The sequence below is a fragment of the Herpailurus yagouaroundi genome, unplaced genomic scaffold (genome assembly GCF_014898765.1).
Source record: "Herpailurus yagouaroundi ecotype Mexico unplaced genomic scaffold, PumYag 163, whole genome shotgun sequence".
Classification (NCBI taxonomy): domain Eukaryota; kingdom Metazoa; phylum Chordata; class Mammalia; order Carnivora; family Felidae; genus Herpailurus; species Herpailurus yagouaroundi.
In genome coordinates this window covers 53867715-53885412 of record NW_024412404.1, presented here as the reverse complement: position 1 = coordinate 53885412, position 17698 = coordinate 53867715, and the positions used below count along the sequence as shown (strand labels likewise).

The 17698-nt window shown below is 41.5% G+C and overlaps 1 protein-coding gene across 3 annotated transcripts in view; it reads left to right on the top strand.

The window, feature by feature from the left end:
- Positions 1-17698, top strand: part of SHTN1 (shootin 1) — a 101978-nt gene that overhangs the window by 33527 nt on the left and 50753 nt on the right. For 2 of the 3 annotated variants that reach the window (XM_040486574.1, XM_040486576.1), the window contains exons 4-8: positions 1-78; positions 5945-6113; positions 7920-8017; positions 9982-10063; positions 14135-14229. The exon at positions 1-78 is cut by the window's left edge and continues 17 nt beyond it. In XM_040486574.1, the coding sequence (XP_040342508.1) occupies positions 1-78; positions 5945-6113; positions 7920-8017; positions 9982-10063; positions 14135-14229 (522 nt within the window). The remainder of the gene's footprint in view (positions 79-5944; positions 6114-7919; positions 8018-9981; positions 10064-14134; positions 14230-17698) is intronic. The other variant, XM_040486575.1, reaches the window with a different exon arrangement.

Sequence of the window (17698 nt, the reverse complement as noted above, 5' to 3'; positions counted from 1 at the left end):
GAGGAAGTCAATTTTATGCAGAACCATCTTGAAATAGAGAAGACCTGTCGAGAAAGCGCCGAAGCTTTGGCAACAAAGGTGAGACTCTTTAAAGAAGGGAATTCTACTTGAGCTTTTTAATTTCAACGTGCTTTTCTGAAGAGTGGCCTCTGCCCTTTTCTGCCCCTCTGGTTTTCTAATCCGTTGTCTCCACTCTGACGATGAGGACAGTGTTATAAGTTCTCAGACTCCTGGAAGCGGCTTATGGAAATATCTTACTGCATAGGTTATTTTGATTGCAACAGGGGGCATTTCTTTATATGTATTTCAGCATTTGTGCTTTTTTTTGCCTGTGAAAAATGGCCCCAGAGGAGTTCTTCCAGCTGGACTTCCTAGATGTCTGTGCACTGGGTGAAAATGTTAACCAAGTTTAAAAGTAACCTGGTGGGACGTAAAGGATCAGTGAGTGTTTCGTGTTTGATGTAGATGAAAAAGTCAGCCTCCAGCCTTATATTTCAGGTGATTATTTGTGAAAGCAGAGTGAGGGCATATGCTAAAGGTGACCTCCAGTGCTCTGCTGATTGCTTCTCGCTGATGAATATACCAAGAGTGTAATTTTCTATATTCTGTCTCATCAGAAGTACATTATTATTAAAGAATGTTTTTATCTCCGTCTTACGTATTTTGGGTTGAGTAAAATGCATCTGAACCACTTCATCAGGAAATGGATGACAGCAATTTTTAGCCAAATATCATTAGTAATTGCCGGTTGTGTGTCTTTCCCCTCTTCCCCATCAGGTGCCTCCAAAGTGTGTCTTTGGATGTGACTGAAATTCTGCAAATCAGTCCATCAGTCCATCTGTATATGTCTCTATTTAATTTGTATGCATTAGCAGTGTGCTTGCTAGAGGTGTTTGCTTAATTGTTTGTGTGATGACACTACGTTGGGATTCACAAGATAATGCAGCCAGAGCCTCAGAATATAAATGATGTGCATGCAACTTCCCTTCTGTTATTTGTGTCTGAAGAATACGTAGCAGCGCAGGCCTTCACTTTCAAAACGATGATGATGTGAGCGCTCTCCCCCCGCTGCATCCGTGCTACACATCGCTAAGTGTTCACTGGTCCACAAAACTGCGAATTCTCTTCTCAAGTCCTGAGGGTCTTCTTTTGGAACAAGTAGAGAAATGTAGTCAGAGCGCACTAGCTGCTCCGAATTTGCAGTGGCTGAGGATGGTCTCTGTGTTTCCTCTCGCTATTCATAAGTGCCTAAGTATTCCTGTTGCCAATAGGACATGTGGAACGAAAAGGCTTGACTGACTCTCAGGATGGGCAGACTTCACGGAGAGCAGCAGTTTGGGAGGCGGTATATACAGGTTTCATTCCCACTTATGTCATTTTGGGCATATGTGACTGACTTTGGGCAGGTTAGTTCTGGTTCCTGGACTGCTGTAGTCTCCTCTTAAATGACAGGATAGACTAGAGTGAGGACTGAAGGGAGAATGGAGAGGACTTTTCTTTTTTTCGTGATGCACTTTACTCATGGGTCTGTACAGGCCCCTTTATTTTTTTTGTTTTTATTTTTTTAAGCTTATTTATTTATTTTGAGAGAGAGGAAGAGAGAACATGAGTGGGGGGGGCAGAGAGAGGGAGGGAGAGAGAAACCCAAGCAGGCTCCTCACTGTCGATGTGGAACCCAACGCAGGGCTCGCTCGAACCCACAAACCGCGAGATCGTGACCTGAGCCGAAATCAGGAGTTGGTCACTTAACTCCCTGAGCCACCCAGGTGCCCCTGTATAGGTCCCTTTAAAGAAAGATTTGATTCCTGCCTTTCTGTTTTTAACTAACAGGTGACTTTGAGCAAGAGAATGCACCTCTCTGAGCTATAGTTGTCTTAAGTGTCAGGGTAGACCAGTGTTGATTTCTTAAGAATACTCTACACCCACTGGTGGCCATGTGTGGGCTGAGAAAGCTGCCATGTGACTGTTATAATGGTCATCCGTGGTTATGAACCACCGTGTTGCTAATCTCAAAGGTCAGTTTTGTAATTTAGTCTTGACCATGGGACCCTTCCCTCTGCCGTTTGTCCTCTGTTCTTTATGAAGTCTTTTGAAAATGGACATACGGTTTGTTTTTGAGGATACAGTGTGACCTTATGGGACTTGGAATAAAAACACAAGTCAACAAAACCTATAGATGTGCTCATTGGATCTGGAAGATCCTACAGCTTTGAATGCAAAGTTTGGAAGCTTCTCTATATGTATGATCAATAAACCACACATCCTGATTTAGATATCCCAATTGTCATTTTTGAAGGTAGGCTCCATTTTTAAAGCAGCAAAGTTTCTGCAAATTTATTCTTATTTTCCTGAATCTTTGCTTTCAAATTAATGACAAATGGAATGTTTAGTTCTTAAGGTGCAATTTGCATAATGTTCTTAAAAGCAAGGGTGGGTACTTTGCTAAAATGTGTAGGTTAACCTGATAAATGTGGACCAGTTATTTAAACCATATGGTCCAAATCTGTTTAACTTGCTTATTTTGTATCTTTAAATATTCATTATGCTGCACCCAATATGAAAACTACTTAAATTTGAATGTACTAGAGGATTCTGTTACTGTAGGGTTATAGAAGATTTAGTTTTGCTTTGTGACTTAGAATGGTTCCAAAAAACAGCATGCTGTTAACATATATAACTTGATGAATAATAACTTTGGTGAAATTGCATAGCCAAAATTTGTGAATTCAGAGTTTCCAAAAATACCCAGTTAGCACGGTCATGAGATCTTTATGTACATAACTCTTACGTCTCTTCTTCCGAAACATGAGAATGATGTTTCAGAGAAGACTTTTGAAATTTTCTAGGTGGCTTTTTTGTTTTTTTCTATTTTTTTGTGACTAGGCTCCATGCCCAATGTGCTGTTTGAACTCATAACCCTGAGATCAAGAGTCCATGCTTTAGCTACTGAGCCAGCCAGGCACCCAGTGTGCGGCTTTCTTCTTGAGTTAGTAACTTTGTTAAATAGAGTAGTACGGCCAGCCGAGGGCTGGTGGATTTTAGTGCCTGACTTGATAGAGAGAGGCATTAAACTCTTTTGAGGGTAGGACTGTTAACTATCAGGTTATTATTATTGTGATGGTGGCCCTGGAGCTGACGTATTAAGCACCAGATGGCAAAAATTAGCATTTTTGTGCTTTCGTGAGTATCCTGGAGGAAGAAAAAATTGCATGGATCATGGATGTGTATCTTGGTTGAAGAAAACGAGCTGATAGACTATTTCCAAAGAAAAATCAGATGCACAAACTAAACTTCTTTTGTAAGAATGAGTAGCGAACACTGAATTTTTACTGCATGTCAGTCACCGTGTTAAATACTTTATATGTAATATCTCCTTCAATCTTCACATTATGGAGTAGAAGCTATTTTTCTCCTTAGTTCGCCGATGAGGAAACTGTCACCCTGAAAGATGAGGTTATTCTAGAGGCAGAAACATTTGATTACAGAGCAGGATTCTTGACTCTGCTGATTTTTATAGAAATGTATAATAACACATTGCCTTTCTCTGTATCAAAGATTCTTAGTATTGACGTACATTAGAGTCACTCGAGGACTCAGAGAAAGTACTGTGCTGGGTTCCACTCCCAGAGGTTTGGGTCTGTTGCAGGCCTGTGCAGTGAGAGTTTTTAAAAGCTCTCCAGAGATGTTAATGTGCAGAGCTGGAAACCATTAGTTTAAGTGGTAGGAGGCAGAATTACAAATGAAGGCTTGAGGGTTTTTGTCACCTTTTCCTTAAATTGTTATTTCCTCCTAACGTTCAGAAAAGATGGTGTTGTCCGGGAATTGACCATGATCCTTGAGCACAGCATAGGTCTACTCTGTAGCATTCATGGTTCAGAGAACCCACAGCAGTCTTCACTTGAATGTTTCATCTGAAGAGAGAGAGGCCGAGAGAGAGGACGGGCTCCCATCTAGTTCTTGATCCTGTAATGTATCTTGGGGAGCTAGAAGCCCGAACTGTGGGCTGGGGACAGGGAAGAAGAGGGCAGTGTCAGATTCCCTGAATAGAACTCACTGGGCTTCCCAGGGAGAAGCTGCAGGAGGGTTCATAGCCATTTCCGACGGATTGATTCTTCCTGACTCCCCAGAGAGGTCAGGGAAGCCTCTTGTGTTCCAGACCAGGCTACTTAAGATACATTTAGATTCAATGTTATTGGGGTGAGAATCAGATCTCCCAGTTTGAAATGGTCTGGGCTTTTCCCTGAGGAGTCCTAATTACCACGAATGAAGGGCCAAAGCCTGACAAGTAAGTACGAGCACAGCTTACTCTGACATAAGGTGATTAGTGGAGAAGGGGAGTTAGCTTTGCATTGAACTAGGTCTCTGTGTTAATTTCCAGGGTCAGTTATGAAATTCACAACTTGTCGTGTTGGTCATGGGCCCTTAGTGAAAGAAACATGGTTTCATCTCTAAATTTTTGTGTGTTCAGAGAAGACCTTTTATTTTGCAGTCTTGAGAAGAGAAAACATGAGAAAGCCGTATTTTCCTTCTGTGGACTTTGGATCCAAGTTTACTCTTTTTTTTTCTTTTTAATGTTTATTTTTGAGAGAGAGAGCGTGCTCGCACATGCAAGTGGGGGGGAGAGACAGAGAGGGAGACAGAGGATGAGACGTGCCCCGTGCCGTGCTCAAACTCACGAATCCTGAGATCTGACTGGAGCCGAAGTAGGAGGCTTAACTGACTGAGCCACCCCGGGTGCCTCCCCTCCTCCAAGTTTACTCTTTGTGTGTGCTTTGTACTAATATTCATATGGACATAAACATGAACCAAAGAAGACAATGATAATTGAGCAACTGAAACTAAAAAGCAATTAATTTCTGCAAAAGGAGTGACAAATACATTAATGAATTAGGATTTCTTTTCTTTGCTGTGAATTGGAACTCTTTATAGAGATAGTAGAAACATATCTTGTGCTTTCTTCCATTGTGTATTATTAGAACTCTAGACAGAAACACGTCTTGAACTGGCTTAAGAAAAGTAGGAATTTGTTAGTGAGGGATACTGGAGAATCCCACGGAATCTACCTATGGCCTAGGAGAGTATTTCAGGAATGGACCGGAGCCCTGTGGGAAACCCATCTGCATTATTTTCCTCTGCCTGTCTCTACACATCAGCTCCATATTTGGCTTTGCTATGGACTCCCTTCCTCTATTCCTCAATTCAGAGTTGGAATGTGGGTGCCAATAGTTTCTGTACATGCGGACATGTGGAAGGAAACTCCTCTCCGTGTTCCAGCCTCCAGATTTCTGGAGAACGGATCCATCTGACCAAGCTTGGCCTCGTGTGCCTAATCTGTGGACTGATTAGCTGTGGCCAAAGGGATAGGGTGTGCTCTGGGGGAACATGGTTGTTCCCGTAGCAATCCTGCCGAACAATGAAGAAGAGTGTAGCCGTGTCCAGAGAAGAGAGAGGGCTGAGCTAACAAACATTTACAGGGCATGCATAGCAGCAAAGAAAACCTTTTTTTTGAAACAAAATGCCTTAATTAAATTGAAATAAATTGAAATTTGATTTAATCCAGACCGGTATTTTATCTTAATTCTTCTTATATCATCTGTTATAACTAGCATTTTCCCGTGCTGCTGGCTGTATCCAGGCATCAGGTCTTACTTAACGTAACAAAGTCTATACTGATGTTTTATTTTAAGTTCTCTTATATTATCAGTTATAGCTAGGATTTTCCCAGGCTGCTGGCAGTCATCCAGGCATCAGGCCTTACTTTAATAAGTTTAATATTAAAAAAGTGTAAATAAAACCTTACTTAATGAATCTTCTAATTGTTAGTTCACGCTGTGAATGTTGATGAATATGGAAGACAGAAATACACTTAATCTGTCTATTGTTTAAAAATCCAAGACACTCATTTGACTGCTGTTAAAATAACTGTTTTTATATTTTGCCTCAGCTAAATAAAGAAAATAAAACATTGAAAAGAATCAGCATGTTGTACATGGCCAAGCTGGGACCAGATGTAATAACTGAAGAGATCAACATCGATGACGAAGATGCCAGCACAGATCCAGAGGGTGCCGCGGAGACTTGCGTCTCCATCCAGTGTCAGAAGCAGATCAAAGGTGGTATTCTTGGCTCAGTCACCGAGCATATTTTTGATAATGTTTCTCAACCCTGGTTGTGCATTGGAATCACTGGAGAACTTTAGAACTTGGGTTCTGCTTCAAGACATTTCTGATTTAAATGTTCCAGGGAGTAGCCTGGTTTGAGAATCACGACAGGACGTGACATTGGTGTGTTACGACTTTCTTGTTTGGGATTAGGCGCTTTTGAAAGTACTGTCTTGATAGAAACAGCTAGTCTGTAAAACTGCTTAAAAACATGGACTATAGTTAAGATATTTTTGTTAAGTGAAAGAAAGAATGGGGCCACCTGGGTGGCTCAGTCACTTAAGTGTCCAATTCTTGACTTTGGCTCAAGTCACAATCCCAGGGTTGTGAGATCAAGCCCCACATCAGGCTCTGCACTGAGCCCGAGCATAGAACCTGCTTAAGATTCTCTCTCCCCGTGTCCCTCTCCCGCACTCACGTACATTCTCTCTAAAATAAAATTTTAAAAATATGCCTTAATTTTATCCATGATTATATATACACATAATTATATGTACACGTTGTTTATGTTAATGATATAGGAAAGCCGTCTGGGGCTCAGTGGCTTCTGGGGCATTTTAGCCTTCGGCGCATGTCAAAAGCAATACTCGTTAGTTTCTCGGGCAGGTAAAACTTCAGTTGCAAGTAGGAAGAAAAAAGTAAGAAGAAAGCCATCCTTACCTGACCCTCCACCCCCTTAATCTAAGACAGAATAATATTGATACGGTTGGAGAAGGAGAAGAAATTTCTAGGATTTTCTTTTGTTCCTAGTTTCCCCTTCTGTTAGGTCTTGGATGATCTGGTCTCTTGTTCTTCCTTCAGGATTAGCCACCCAGTGGAGACCGTTATTTTGAAATAAGTGTCTGAGAACTCCTTTCAAGCTGGGTTCATGTAAAAGTTTGATTCCATTTGTAAATAACCCCAGAGAAGGTTTTTTTTTTTTTTTTTTTTTTTTTTTTTATTGTTCTTGGAGAAGGGTAAGAAATTAAACGCAGTTAAAAACCAAGTCACAAAACTGTAGGCCTGGGTATCAATTTAAGTACTTGGTGCTAAGCTGTGTATATATATTTTTTAACGTTTGAGTGGTGGAAATAACTTTCATCTAATACCAAAAACATTTTCACTTACAGTTGCTAATATTTCCATCTTGGTAATCCAGTCTTCGTTAAACCCCAATAATCAGAAATATGAAATAACTTAAGAAACCATGCACCAAAAACTCTGGAGAGAAAATTACTAGAATTAACCCTTTTTCAAAGAGGTTGTATTTTGAGTCACTTCAAATAGTATTTGAGGGCTGTCCACTGGCAGCAGGTCAGGATTTTTTTCTGCAAATGAAAATCTGCAAATTATCAGCTGCCCAATTGTTTATTCTATTGTATTGTGACGAGAGCCCATGGCCATTTTAAAGTAAAGAGGAAATTAGTACAGTGCCTTAATTTGTTTCCCTGAAATCTTAAAAAAATTTACTTCTCAAAGGCCAGGTAGTTTTCTAAAATATGTGTTTGATAGAATGTAAAGAAAATATGATCTAGTATATTTAAGGCATGGTGAGATCATGAGATATAAAATTATTAATAACTGTGGCTGTGTACGGGGGCACAGAATGAGATTTCCATTGTTCTCTGCTTCTTCATTTTTGTTTTAATTGTTAAATAACCTTGACCATAAGCTACACGTGCACTGGCATTTTCAATTCTTTGGACAAGATTGATTTCTTTTTTTAAGAAGAAGTTCATTGATATTGTTTCCCCCTTTATTTTTGCTTTGAAAACGCAGAACTTCGAGATCAAATTGTATCTGTTCAGGAAGAGAAGAAGATATTAGCCATCGAATTGGAAAATCTCAAGAGCAAACTTGTAGAAGTAATTGAAGAAGTACGTATGTTAGGCCTGAAGGGCAAGCCTTTTGGTGTTTTCAGGGCATTGGAGACCGGCTAAGTTAAAAAATTGCCTTTGGGAGTTCATTTCTGACACGAGAACCGTGTACTAATCTTAATCTTCTCTTCTACCCCCTGTTTCAAACATACAAAACACCGTAGACAAGAAGATCATGAACATTCGTATCCTCACTACTTAGCTCAGTAAATAAAGCACCAAAATAGCAATGAAGCTCTCCCTTTGCCCCCCGTCTTTCGCCGTGTGAGACTGATTTGTAAGAATGGCACCTGCAGTTTAAGTCCTCCACTTTATTGCTGCTGGTGAAGAAGTGTGTTGCTTCTCCATCAGCTGGTTGGCCGAGTTGGGCTGTCATTGTGTGCCTCCAACATAAGCACACGTGATAGGTGGTAGAATGGGTTCAAGTGGGTGTTTGGAGAATCTTCTTATTTTTCCGTGTGAATGGTCTTGAGGGACAGGAGCACATAATTGCCTTTCTCTGCACGATGCTTCGAGGAACTGCAGTCTTGATTTAGCTTGTGTCAGTGAGTGGCTCCCAGATTCTGCAGCCCAAGCTTCCAAACCCACACACTCCAGCGCCTAGCTATCCCTCTGGTGGCTTGCAGGTAATGCCAAGACCTCGATCCCTGCAGTGGGCGGCCTCATCCAGTTACCTAAGTTTGCACAACGTATCTGACCGTTTTCTTAAGGGCCATGATGGGAGACATGTTGGGAAGCAGTGGCCACCAGTTTCAGCCTCGCTCCGGTTTCCTTACTGTGGCAAGACATCCTAATGAGAGGGAAGAAGGGTGATGATATTTTAGAAGTGGGATTCCTGTTGGAGATCTTATACCAGTTACTAATTCAAACCAAAATCCAAAATCTAATTTATACTAAAAGCAACCAGTTCACAGGCTCTGGCATGCTGATTGATTCAGTCCTTTTCCAGGGCCACGATCTTAGTGTGTTTCTTAACTGTAACCATAGGAGAGAGACACACACATTTTAATGTACTCTGTTCCTTAATTATGATTATTTACTGATAATCCTGCCCCCTCCCACTTAGAAGTGTTACCGGAAGCCCTTTCGGAAGTTATTTTTGTTACGACTATTTCAGACGTGTGGAAAGTATCAAAAACAAAATAACGAATATCCATATCCCTACTACCTGGCTTAATACGTAGTCTTGAAAATCCCAGTGGATTTCTTCCTGACTGCAATCCCTACCCTCCCTGCCCTTTTTCCCTAAACAGTCATTATTCTAAACTTGTCTTTTATCATTCAAGTGCATGTATTTACATCTTTTGCTATAATAAATAGTATTTTGAGGGTTTTTAAATGATGTAAATGTACCTGCTTTTTAAAATTCAATATAGCGCATTTGAGATTTATCCTCTTTGATACATGTAACTTCACATTCTTTTTTGTTTTAATTGGTCCTATATGATATTCTTTCCTATTGACCGATGTCAAAATTACCTCAGAAATGTGTTTTGGGGGAAGATTTTCATGTGTGTTTTACTCAAGCCCAAAGTCATCAAAGTTTAAGGTGTTTTTTTACTTAAAAAAAATTAATGTATGTTTTACTTAAGCCAAATGTCATCAGAGTTTGAAATGAATACCAAAATTGAGTATTGGATCTCAGACCAAATGATTCCTCTATTTTCTGGGTGCTTTCTGGTTGGATTTTTGCATTTTAAAATATGAGCCATTTACATTGTTAGGGACCAGTGCCATTTGGAATTTGTAAATAAGTTCTCTACCAAATGTATATCCTAACTTAAATAGCTACCTTTGAGGCCTTAAGAAGGACCTTAATAAAAGCCCAACACGGTAAAGCCAATGACTGCTTTAAATTGTAGCTTTGTGTTGAATGTTGGACAGCAGTTTGAGTGTTGCACATCGCCATATGTCGTGTTTTACAATGTTGGGTGTTTCCTTCCCCCGCAATCTCACAATTTTAGGTAAATAAAGTTAAACAAGAAAAAGATGTTTTGAATTCAGAAGTTCTCGAACAGAGAAGAGTCTTAGAAAAATGCAATAGAGGTACGTGTTTCCAGTCTTTTTTCTCCGATACATATGTAATTTATTTGGTTTACGTACATTTTGTGTTGTTTTATACTTGTGCCTAAAGATTCTTGTAGCAAGAATATCTTGTAGCAAGAATAGTGTTTTTTTCCCGATTTCTAGCAGTGAGTCTCTCTCTTTTCCGTTGTTTTATCACCCACCTTAGAGTCTTGGGCCTTCTAGGAAGTGCTTTTGCTTGAGGAAATTACAACCCACTTTAAACCCAAATACTATTCTGTCTCTAGGTATCCTGGGACCATGGCCATATTGGCTCTCCCCTAGTATTTATGTATTTTGTAGGTTATTTTTAATCTGAAAGAGATGAGGATATCTACATAGATACATGCAACATGATATGATTTTATTTATTTATTAAAATTTATTTTAATGTTTGTTGATTTTTGAGAGAAAGAGAGATAGAGCAGGGGAGGGGCAGAGAGAGAGGGAGACACAGAATCCGAAGCAGGCTCCAGGCTCTGAGCTGTCAGCACAGAGCCCGACACGGGGCTCAAACCCACAAACTGCGAGATCGTGACCTGAGCTGAAGTTGGATGCTTAACTGACTGAGCCACTCAGGGGCCCCGATATGATACAGTTTTAAATTGAGAGGATGTAGAAAATGGGGCAAAGTGAAAGTAAAATGAAATACTGATACACAGATTACATGCTTGCTCTGAAGTCGTGCACATTCCTGCCTGTGTGCCTGAAATCTGGCTCTGAGCTGTCCGGCCGTCAGCATGATGAGAGGTTCATGATATGTATCTGAATCACATAAAAATGAACCTCTTGATCAGGAGAAGCAGACCTGGTCCCATGGTGAGAAGGAAATTTCTCCAAAGGCTACCTTTAAAGAAAACAGAATCCTTGCTAATGAAACACAGCGTCAAGTCTCACAGGGACAGTTTTTTAATGTCCCCTGGTTTAGGACAAGAGAGTGATGCCCAAGTGGAGTTCTACAGACACAGTTCTGAGCTTTTTGTCTCCCCCCCCCCCTCCCCGGCCCATTCACTCTCATTTCTAGTTCAGAAGCTACAACACTGAAAGGAAATCTTCCAGCCTTCCCTGTTGTGATTGGTGGTGGTTCTCCACCTTTGTGTCACGAATTGAGGTTTTTGAATAAATGAAGGACCTCGTAGTTAAGTGTGGGAGATGTGATAGACTGTGACATTTGCTCGGCTGTCTCCACATTTAGGAAGATAGTAATGGTCTTGACGTACTGTGCTAGAAGCAGGGGGTTCTAGGAAGGTTAATCACATGGGTCCTTGCCTTCAGAGAACCCTGTATCTAGGAAGAGAGAGAGATTATGTAAATGCATGACTAGGACCAACCTAATTTCTTTCAGAATCCAAGTAAAGAGGGCTAGGACATGTGCAAATTCACTTTGTATTATGGTGCTCTGGACTTAGAAAAGAGAGTCAATTATCTTGCCGGGGCTTCCGATACTCACTGCCGTCTTTGTTTTCTTCCTGAAAATTTTTTTTTTTTTAATTTTTTTTTTCAACGTTTTTATTTATTTTTGGGACAGAGAGAGACAGAGCATGAACGGGGGAGGGGCAGAGAGAGAGGGAGACACAGAATCGGAAACAGGCTCCAGGCTCCGAGCCATCAGCCCAGAGCCTGACGCGGGGCTCGAACTCACGGACCGCGAGATCGTGACCTGAGCTGAAGCCGGACGCTTAACCGACTGCGCCACCCAGGAGCCCCTGAAATTTCTTTTTTTAAATAGGTTTGAAAATTATTTAGCTCTCAGGGACCTATAATTCACATCACAGACCACCACTTCTGTTGCTTTACTTGGTAAGACTTTTAGTCTTTCCTCTGAGAAGGCAGTAGATTTACGGCGTACAGAGTTTGAAATTCTATGTCATTACACGGCAATCCTGTCCTTAGTCAGTTAGGACTGAAGTGTCCTGGCGGAACGTTGTGTGAAAGGAGCCATTAAGAGAGCCTTTTTAAAGATTTTATTGATATGACTCAGCTCGGGCTTGAAAGTACCTCTCCAGAGGCAGATTGAGAGACTAGTGTGATATCTACCTATGTTGTGCCTAATTTCTAACACCGCCATCACTCCCTCTGGCCTGTCTATATCATTATTTAACAACACAGGCCGCAAAATGTCAAAAAGTAGCAAAGCTTTCACGTTGCTCTTATTTGACAGGACCTTGCCTTGGAAGATGTCTGTCCTGCATTGATTCTTTAATTCAGAGCTCTGACTCTGGGCCTAAATGGATCTGAGCCCGTTTCTCTTTATAAACATGGAAGATACTTAAAAACAACATATATGCGTATGTATATGTGTGTGCATATGTATACATATGTATACGTATACATATGTATACATATATACACACACGTGTGTGTGTATATATTTTTATGTTATATATATTTATATATATTATACACACATATATATATTTTTTCCTTTTTATTCAGGTAATATACTTTTTTGGTGGAAAGTATAGATTCATGTAGGAATAGGAAAAGGGAAAAAATTTCAAGGTTTACAGTTCAGAGATAAGCGCTGTTAACATCGTGTATATTCTTCCAATCTAAAGAAAGCTCTCTCTCTGTTAAATTGTTTGCTAAATGTGTTTATAACATTTACGGAAGATGAAGAAAGTATCAGCAAAGAAATAATCTCTTTACCCACTGGTACTTTACAAGCGCCCTGAACATCAGTCTCCATTTGTACCCCTTGGATTTTTATCATTTCTTTTCTTTTTTTTTTTTTAAATTTTTTTTTCAACGTTTATTTATTTTTGGGACAGAGAGAGACAGAGCATGAACGGGGGAGGGGCAGAGAGAGGGGGAGACACAGAATCGGAAACAGGCTCCAGGCTCTGAGCTGTCAGCACAGAGCCCGACGCGGGGCTCGAACTCACTGACCGCGAGATCGTGACCTGGCTGAAGTCGGACGCTTAACCGACTGCGCCACCCAGGCGCCCCTCATTTCTTTTCTTTATAATAAGTTCTACCAACTATGTAGATATCTCTAGACAGCACGTTGTTTAATTTTGCATATTTTTGAACTTTATATTAATGGTAGCCCTTCACATGTGTGCTTCTGCAACTTTCTGGGTTTGTGGGGTCTATCCCTGCTGAAGGCCATTGGTGTGGTGTGTTGATCTTCACTGCTGCACAATATGCCATTCGATGTCTATACCAAAATTCATTGACCCAGTATCCTGTTGGTGGATGTTTGAGGTTTTTTCCAGTTTTTTGCTATTCCAAGTCAGACGGTCATGAAAATTCTCACAGGTGTCTCCTGGCGCACATATCCAAGCATTTCACTAAGATCCACGCCAAATACAAGTTTATCCTCTGTCCCACTGCGTGACTCCAGAGGACTTACTAAGTAGGTTTACATTCTGGTTAGCAGTGCGTTTGTTCCCATGTTCTTCATCCTCTCCAGACTTGGTGTAACTCTCCTTAATTTTTGCCAGTTCCCTCCTTGTGAGTATAAAAAGGTGCCTGTGGTTTTACTTTCCATTTCTCTGATTACTAATGAAGATGAGTATCTTTCCACGCGTTCACTGGCCTCTCACGTTTCATCTTCTGCGAAAGGCCTTGTAGATCTGTAGCTTTTAAAAAAGGGAAGTAAGCTCATTTAAAAAAAATACCACGAATGTCTTTTGGTTCAAGAAATATGCTTCTACAATGTCATTTCGATGGCAGAATCATATTTCTTGTAAATTATATACTCTACTGGTCGTCCCCCATGAAACCATCTGGATGATTTCACTGTCGTCTATGGCAATGCTGAGAGCATTCTCGCAGCCTAACCTCTGGACGTGTTCATGATTTGCTCTCTCGGGGGAATCAGTACCTTCCTAAACGTGCAAGTGTCGAGTAGAGGGCATGAATAGTTTTGGATTTTTGATTCACATCGCCGAGTTGTCCTCCAAAAAGGTTTGATCAATTTATATTCCAAGCAGCGATGGATGAGGGTGCTTGCGTGCCGATGCAAAGAATCTCTTCAGCCCTGCTTTTCACCCATCTTCCTGATAGTCTGTGTTGTGTCTTGTCCATTTCTTTTCCTCCTCTCCTCAGTGTCCATGCTGGCGGTAGAAGAGTATGAAGAGATGCAGGTTAACTTGCAACTGGAGAAGGACCTTCGAAAGAAGGCGGAGTCATTTGCACAAGAGGTAAGTATCCAGAGACCTAGTTTTTTCATTTTTTAAAAAATTGTTTTAAACATTTATTTATTTTTGAGAGAGAGAGAGAGAGACAGGGCATGAGCAGGGGAGGGGCAGAGAGAGAGGGAGACACAGAATCCAAAGCAGGCTCCGGGCTCCGAGCTGTCAGCACCGAGCCCGACGTGGGGCACAGAGAACCCACAAACCGCGAGATCATGACCTGAGCCGAAGTGAGACCCTCAACCGACTCAGCCAACCAGGCACCCCTCCAGAGACCTAGTTTTAAATGTTTGTTTCTTAAAGAACTTTGGAGATGACATATCAAAATAGGTTGGTTTTTTTTTTAATTTTTTTTTTTTTAACATTTATTTATTTTTGAGACAGAGAAAGACAGAGCATGAACAGGGGAGGGGCAGATAAGAGAGGGAGACACAGAATCGGAAGCAGGCTCCAGGCTCTGAGCCATCAGTCCAGAGCCCAACGCGGGGCTTGAACTCACAGACCGCGAGATCGTGACCTGAGCTGAAGTCAGCCGCTTAACCGACTGAGCCACCCAGGCGCCCCCAAAATAGGTTTTGAAATTGAATAAGAACTCACCACTTTGTTTCTAAAGATTTTTTAATATATTTTTTTAAGTAATCGGTACACACAACATGAGGGCTCAAACTCACAATCTAGAGATCAAGAGTTGCATGCTCTACCAACTGACCCAGCCAGGCACCCCAAAACTTATCACTTAAAATAAGGGAGGCGGCTGTGAAATAGCATCAAGGTCCCTGATGTGGTGTCAGTAGATCTGGGTTCAAATTTTGGCCACGTCAGTCAGTCACTCGTCGTGTGACTTAAGAGTATTAGCCTTCTTGGGGCTTCACTTTCACTGTCTGTAAAATGGGTGATGCTTGCTAGTGGCTCAGCCAAGTGATTTCAAAATCACATGGCAGGATTCTTCAATCCTGGTACAGGATTTTGTACTGTAACATGCTGTACAAGGGAAAGAAATTCTATTTGGGGATGCCTGTAACTTATGATGAGAAGTCAGCTTGAGTACGGGATGCCTGTATATTTCAAAAAGCCCTAAGAATCCAGGGTCCATCTCCAATACCACCCCAAACAACAGTATCATGGTGTTAGTATTTCTCTTCACCTCCTAGACGGTGATCTCCTTACAGAAGCTGATTCTTCCACTTGCTGTGGAACACGCCACGCTGTATACCCATCATCTTGGCCTTTCACCAGAATAATGGTTTTCCTCTCGTGTCAGAGATCAGCTTTGAGCTTCTCATGTTCCGACCACCCTTCGTTGACCTGTCGTCACTGGGTTTTTCATGGCCCTGGGGCTGGTTTACAGGGAAACGATGAGGCACCAGTTGGCTGAACTATAACAGCTTGTGATATGGCGCTGCTCTGCCCGAGATCTCCATCTACCTAGAAGCAGTTTGAGTCTGCCTGTGCCCTGTAGGTTGTGCCAGAAAGTAGCTAAGGAAATGTAAAACATTCATAGGTAGAAGTAACCAAGGTGTAGAAGGAAGACAAAGCGTGGGGTTATGGGAATGACATTTGAAAATCAGATTATGGTTTTGTGCAGGAGTCTTTCTGCACTCGAATGTAGCTGTGCTAGCAATGAACTCTGTAAAAGGTTTCGTCCGAGACGTCAATTTGAAATATTATGATTCATTTTATTCAGAGAGTTTAATGAAAGGTGAGTAAAAATTGTTCTCTTGTTACTTGGAAGAAAGAGAAAAGAATTGAAGTGTGTCAGAGCCCTTCGGAAAAGCTACAGCGATGTAAATAATGGCACCAGATAAACAGCCGAGGGGGAGCGAGAGTAGGGATGATGTGAAGACGCCTCCACCGCAAAACTGAAAAGGCTGGCTTGTTTTCGACCCGAATGCCAGCGTCTGATTTTGAGAGACATTTTCACTTTTACATCTGTTGTTCGTGGAACAATATTAGAATACAAAGCAGCTCGAAGAAAACTTGAAGGCCACGCAGCAGCAGAGAAGATAGACGGGGGAAGCAGGATTCCGCTAAGAATATGAAAATGAGTGGTGGACCCTGCCCTTCACCTGGTAGTGACGGGCGGAAACGCGACGCTGACCTGTGACCCTGGCACAAGGAGACGGAGGTGGGAGGAGGGAGAGCAAGGGCGCTTACTGGTGCCCTCAGTACTTGCAGTGGTGCTCGATGTTTTTTTATAGTGTCTACATCCGACGTGCACAATAGCAAGAAGAAAACTGGTTTTTTTTCAAAATATGGTCAGATTGGAAGCCATATACCTTCCCCTTTGCACGGTTGACAGATTCTCAGCTTTTCCACGGAAAACTACTGCTCAACAGTGCATGACTTGACAAGAGAAGTGACTCTTTTGCATTTTGGTTTTTAGTGCATTTAGCAAACATCTTCAGAAGCCAGTGTCTGCGCTCATCGGGGGGTGGGGGGACTATAATGGCGAAGGAAGCAGCTATGACCCCTGCCCTTCTGGAGCTTAAGGTCTGGAGCCTTAGAATTCAATAGTTAACTTACTTCATGTTTTTAACCACATAAGGAATGCATATACCTTGTAAAAAATACAAACAGTTCTAAAATGTGTAGAGTAAAAAAATGGGGAGTTTTCTCCACACTCCTACTTCTACCTGTCCACTAAAAAAAAGTGCATGTGGGGGCACCCGGGTGGCTTAGTGAATTAAGTGTCCGACTTCAGCTCAGGTCATGATCTCACGGTGTGTGAGTCTGAGGTCTGCGTTGAGCTCTGTGCTGACAGCTCAGAGTCTGGAGCCTGCTTTGGATTCTGTGTCCCTACCTCTCTCTGCCGCACCCCCCCCCCAAAAATAAAATAAATGAGCATGCAAGTTAGTGGGTCACAACCAGAATTTCTTTTTAAAAAAATGCACATGCACGTACACACATGGGAATATTACTCAGCCACAAAGAAGAAGGAGATCTTGCCATTTGTGACAGCATGGATGGATCTAGAGGGCATTAGGTTAAGTGAAGTAAGTCAGAGAAAGACAAATATGATTTCACCTACGTGTGGAGTCTAAACAAAACCAACACAAAAGCAGAAACAGACCCATAAATACAGAGAACAGACTGGTGGTTGCCAGAGGGGAGGGGAGCATGAGGGGATGGAAAAAATGGGTGAAAAAAAAGGCAACATAGAAAAACAAACCAAAAACAGGACCCTCCCTCAATAAGGAAGAAACAGCCAGGTGTCTTCCTGTGTTAAGTTTTTGTCTTTTCTTCAATGTAATTTCATTTTTTTAATAGAAACAGTATTTTTTCTTTTTTTCAAGTTTATTTATTTACTTAGAGAGAGAGTACATGCGGGTGATCAGGGGAGGGGCAGAGAGAGAGGGAGGGAGAGAATCTCCAGCAGGCTCCATGTTATCAGCACAGAGCTTGATATGGGGCTTGATCTTACAAACTATGAGATCATGACCTGAACTGAAATCAAGAGTCGGACACTGAACTGACTAAG